General features: G+C 39.0%; 1 protein-coding gene across 3 annotated transcripts in view; it reads left to right on the forward strand.

Annotated features, from left to right (window-relative positions):
- s100p (S100 calcium binding protein P) overlaps positions 1–4,509 on the forward strand; it is an 86,912-nt gene extending 82,403 nt beyond the window's left edge. For all 3 annotated transcript variants that reach the window (XM_079245219.1, XM_079245218.1, XM_079245220.1), the window contains exons 4-5: positions 2,895–3,090; positions 4,086–4,509. In XM_079245219.1, the coding sequence (XP_079101345.1) occupies positions 2,895–3,090; positions 4,086–4,370 (481 nt within the window). In that variant the 3' untranslated portion in view covers positions 4,371–4,509. The remainder of the gene's footprint in view (positions 1–2,894; positions 3,091–4,085) is intronic.
- The last annotated feature ends 1,491 nt before the right edge of the window (positions 4,510–6,000 follow it).

Here is a 6,000-nt window from a genome sequence, read left to right on the forward strand (position 1 = left end):
TAAGTCTTGTTGTTTAGATGGAACGTAAGCCATGTTGTTTGTTTAGATGGAACGTAAGTCATGTTGTTTAGATGGAACGTAAGCCATGTTGTTTGTTTAGATGGAACGTAAGTCATGTTGTTTAGATGGAACGTAAGCCATGTTTTTTGTTTCAATGGAACGTAAGCCATGTTGTTTGTTTAGATGGAACGTAAGTCATGTTGTTTAGATGGAACGTAAGCCATGTTGTTTGTTTAGATGGAACGTAAGTCATGTTGTTTAGATGGAACATAAGCCATGTTGTTTGTTTAGATGGAACGTAAGTCATGTTGTTTAGATGGAACGTAAGTCATGTTGTTTAGATGGAACGTAATTCATGTTGTTTAGATGGAACGTAAGCCATTATTGTTTGTTTAGATGGAACGTCAGTCATGTTGTTTAGATGGAACGTAAGCCATGTTGTTTGTTTAGATGGAACGTCAGCCATGTTGTTTGTTTAGATGGAACGTAAGTCATGTTGTTTAGATGGAACGTAAGCCATGTTGTTTAGATGGAACTTCAGCCATGTTGTTTGTTTAGATGGAACTTCAGCCATGTTTCTTGTTTAGATGGAACGTAAGCCATGTTGTTTAGATGGAACATAAGCCATCTTGTTTAGCTGGAACTTCAGCCATGTTGTTTGTTTAGATGGAACTTAGGTCATGTTGTTTAGATGGAACTTCAGCCATGTTGTTTGTTTAAATGGAACGTCAGCCATGTTGTTTGTTTAGATGGAACGTAAGTCATGTTGTTTAGATGGAACGTAAGTCATGTTTTTTTAGATGGAACTTCAGCCATGTTGTTTGTTTAGATGGAACGTCAGCCATGTTGTTTGTTTAGATGGAACTTCAGCCATGTTGTTTGTTTAGATGGAACTTCAGCCATGTTGTTTGTTTAGATGGAACGTCAGCCATGTTGTTTGTTTAGATGGAACGTAAGCCATGTTGTTTGTTTAGATGGAACGTCAGCCATGTTGTTTGTTTAGATGGAACTTCAGCCATGTTTGTTTAGATGGAACGTAAGCCATGTTGTTTGTTTAGATGGAACGTAAGCCATGTTGTTTGTTTAGATGGAACGTAAGCCATGTTGTTTGTTTAGATTGAACGTAAGCCATGTTGTTTGTTTAGATGGAACGTAAGTCATTTTGTTTAGATGGAACGTAAGCCATGTTGTTTGTTTAGATGGAACGTAAGTCATGTTGTTTAGATGGAACTTCAGCCATGTTGTTTGTTTAGACGGAACTTCAGCCATGTTGTTTGTTTAGATGGAACGTAAGCCATGTTGTTTGTTTAGATGGAACGTAAGTCATGTTGTTTAGATGGAACGTAAGCCATGTTGTTTGTTTAGATGGAACGTAAGTCATGTTGTTTAGATGGAACGTAAGCCATGTTGTTTGTTTAGATGGAACGTAAGTCATGTTGTTTAGATGGAACGTAAGCCATGTTGTTTGTTTAGATGGAACGTAAGTCATGTTGTTTAGATGGAACGTAAGCCATGTTGTTTGTTTAGATGGAACGTAAGTCATGTTGTTTAGATGGAACGTAAGCCATGTTGTTTGTTTAGATGGAACGTAAGTCATGTTGTTTAGATGGAACGTAAGTCATGTTGTTTAGATGGAACGTAAGTCATGTTGTTTAGATGGAACTTCAGCCATGTTGTTTGTTTAGATGGAACTTAGGTCATGTTGTTTAGATGGAACTTCAGCCATGTTGTTTGTTTAGATGGAACGTCAGCCATGTTGTTTGTTTAGATGGAACGTAAGTCATGTTGTTTAGATGGAACGTAAGCCATGTTGTTTAGATGGAACGTAAGCCATGTTGTTTGTTTAGATGGAACTTCAGCCATGTTTCTTGTTTAGATGGAACGTAAGTCATGTTGTTTAGATGGAACTTCAGCCATGTTGTTTGTTTAGATGGAACGTCAGCCATGTTGTTTGTTTAGATGGAACGTAAGCCATGTTGTTTAGATGGAACGTAAGCCATGTTGTTTAGATGGAACGTAAGCCATGTTGTTTGTTTAGATGGAACGTAAGTCATGTTGTTTAGATGGAACGTAAGTCATGTTGTTTAGATGGAACTTCAGCCATGTTGTTTGTTTAGATGGAACTTAGGTCATGTTGTTTAGATGGAACTTCAGCCATGTTGTTTGTTTAGATGGAACGTCAGCCATGTTGTTTGTTTAGATGGAACGTAAGTCATGTTGTTTAGATGGAACGTAAGCCATGTTGTTTAGATGGAACTTCAGCCATGTTGTTTGTTTAGATGGAACTTCAGCCATGTTTCTTGTTTAGATGGAACGTAAGCCATGTTGTTTAGATGGAACATAAGCCATCTTGTTTAGCTGGAACTTCAGCCATGTTGTTTGTTTAGATGGAACTTAGGTCATGTTGTTTAGATGGAACTTCAGCCATGTTCTTTGTTTAGATGGAACTTCAGCCATGTTGCTTGTTTAGATGGAACGTAAGTCATGTTGTTTAGATGGAACTTCAGCCATGTTGTTTGTTTAGATGGAACGTCAGCCATGTTGTTTGTTTAGATGGAACGTAAGCCATGTTGTTTAGATGGAACGTAAGCCATGTTGTTTAGATGGAACGTAAGCCATGTTGTTTGTTTAGATGGAACGTAAGTCATGTTGTTTAGATGGAACGTAAGTCATGTTGTTTAGATGGAACATAAGCCATGTTGTTTAGCTGGAACGTAAGCCATGTTGTTTGTTTAGATGGAACGTCAGCCATGTTGTTTGTTTAGATGGAACGTCAGCCATGTTGTTTGTTTAGCTGGAAGTCTGTCGGTCTTTAAAAGTCAGGTGACTGAAACAAAGGAATAGAATTATTCCATCCCATCCCCAGATGAAGTTACATCAGTTCTTTCCCACAGTCTGTGGACACATGAAGATACGTGCACCATTCTGAATGCTACCATTGTGTGGGACGTGAACTGCTCATACAGCTGTGGATCAGAGTGCTGGAAGAACTCCCGCTATCCCTGCCTCCAAGTCTACGTCAGCCTCAACTCATCAGGAAGAGTGATGCGACTGCTGCACAACGAGGAGACGCAAGAGAACAACCCAGAGGTACGCATCTTCCAACGGCTTTTTTCATTTGTTTTCAGTGCAGTGTAAAAATGTTTAAAAGATGTAGCGGATACATTGTCATTATTAATCTCCACTATTTAGGACATTTTCCTACATCTGACATGGATATTAGTTAAAAAACAAACCATTAACATAACTAAAAAGCATAGCCATACAGGTCGTATATAAATTATATCTAAATGTTCTCATCTAAATATTTAATCTAAATTTTATGTCATCTTTTAAATGTGAAATGTTAAATATCCAATATATAAACTATAAATGTTTCTCTTCTCGTCAAATAAATATTAAAATTTAATTAAACTAAATATAGATTAAATTATGAATATAAATGTTTAAATTTGATGTAAATTTTACACAGTAAATGATTATTTTTCAAACGCTATACACAGGTTTAAATTCTAACTTGGTAAATATTGCATGTTGAGTCTCAATACTTTGTCTAAATCTGAATTTGATGTCAAATTTATGAAATAAATCTAAATCTTAATGTTAAATGTAAAATCTAAATATTTGATTGAATCAAAATGCTCTACATGCATGCTGTTAGACTCCGCCCAATTTTACCTCAACAAATACACAGCAGAGAAAACTAATGGACAATGCCCACGCTGCGCCACTGTGGGCGAGGTTTAAGTGTGGTAGAAGCATTTCATATTTAGGTTTAAATTTATATTTAAGCTGTGCGATTATCCGTTACGTTTATGTTGTTTCAAGTTTGTTTTCCAGCTGAAATATAGAAAAGATGTTTTAAACAAGAAGGAAATGTGATAAATACTCCCTGAGATATAACAGAGTCTCTACGCTTCTCTCCCTGTGGGAAAGGTAATGTGACATTATTCTGGTTGAGATCTGAATATACGTCTACGGAAATGTTCTTTAGCTGGAACACATTACACACCTAATTCTGTTTCTTTCTCTGTGTAAAATAATGTGACTTCCATGTTTTTCCTCTTTTCTGTCCTGTTTTTCAGTGTTTCTACGTCCCGAGGTGCCGTAAAGACTATGCTGCAACACACTTCATAGTTCAGAACATGTCTGAGCGTCTCAGGTCGCAGCACACGGTTCAGTGTTTTGTTGACCCCACTGACAGAACACACAGCGCCATTTTCACCCAGATCTACGGCAGAGTTGCCGTCTTCCACTCCTTGTTCTGGCCAACCTGCACCTTGATCATAGGGAGCATCATCATCGCCATGGTGAAGCTGACCCAGTACTTGTCCATCATGTGTGACAGACTGAGCCGCATCAAAAAATGAAGAGGAGCACACGTAAAACCACATGGACCAGGACCAGAGGACACAGAGACTGTAAAGCTTGGACATTGCCTGTGTTCGGCCACTGGACTGCTGGAACTAACAGACATCTAGAGATGTTGTGGAGTTGAGTTCCCGGTGAACCTGCTGATGGAGGTTGAAGCTCTTTAATCTGAAATTTTCATGTTTGAAAATTCTCAACTCATTAAAGATGTTTCACCTTCCCACAGACAAACAGAATCACTTCTTTCTTCCTGTTATTTGTCTCCTGCAGGGAGGTTTACCTGGCATGAACATTCTTCACATCAGTTTTCTTTGCTGCTAATACATATGCGACGACATCCACACCAGCTAAAATACGTCCCAGTCTACTAGAATACGTCCCAGTCTGATAGAATACGTCCCAGTCTACTAGAATACGTCCCAGTCTGATAGAATACGTCCCAGTCTACTAGAATACGTCCCAGTCTACTAGAATACGTCCCAGACTACTAGAATTCGTCCCAGTCTGATAGAATACGTCCCAGTCTACTAGAATACGTCCCAGTCTGATAGAATACGTCCCAGTCTACTAGAATACGTCTGAGTCTACTAGAATACATCCCAGTCTGATAGAATACGTCCCAGTCTGAAAGAATACGTCCCAGTCTGATAGAATACGTCCCAGTCTACTAGAATACGTCTGAGTCTGATAGAATACATCCCAGTCTGATAGAATACATCCCAGTCTACTAGAATACGTCCCAGTCTGATAGAATACATCCCAGTCTGATAGAATACATCCCAGTCTGATAGAATACATCCCAGTCTACTAGAATACGTCCCATTCTACTAGAATACGTCCCAGTCTGATAGAATACGTCCCAGTCTGATAGAATACATCCCAGTCTGAAAGAGTACGTCCCAGTCTGATAGAATATGTCCCAGTCTGATAGAATACATCCCAGTCTGATAGAATACGTCCCAGTCTGATAGAATACATCCCAGTCTACTAGAATACGTCCCAGTCTGATAGAATACATCCCAGTCTGATAGAATACATCCCAGTCTGATAGAATACATCCCAGTCTACTAGAATACGTCCCATTCTACTAGAATACGTCCCAGTCTGATAGAATACGTCCCAGTCTGATAGAATACATCCCAGTCTGAAAGAATACGTCCCAGTCTGATAGAATATGTCCCAGTCTGATAGAATACATCCCAGTCTGATAGAATACGTCCCAGTCTACTAGAATACGTCCCAGTCTACTAGAATACGTCCCAGTCTGATAGAATACGTCCCAGTCTGATAGAATACATCCCAGTCTGAAAGAATACGTCCCAGTCTGATAGAATACATCCCAGTCTGATAGAAGACATCCCAGTCTGATAGAATACGTCCCAGTCTACTAGAATACGTCCCAGTCTACTAGAATTCGTCCCAGTCTGATAGAATACGTCCCAGTCTACTAGAATACGTCCCAGTCTGATAGAATATGTCCCAGTCTACTAGAATACGTCTGAGTCTACTAGAATACATCCCAGTCTGATAGAATACGTCCCAGTCTGAAAGAATACATCCCAGTCTGATAGAATACGTCCCAGTCTACTAGAATACATCCCAGTCTGATAGAATACATCCCAGTCTACT

The sequence above is a fragment of the Telmatherina bonti genome, assembly GCF_933228915.1.
Source record: "Telmatherina bonti genome assembly, chromosome: 8".
NCBI lineage: Eukaryota > Metazoa > Chordata > Actinopteri > Atheriniformes > Telmatherinidae > Telmatherina > Telmatherina bonti.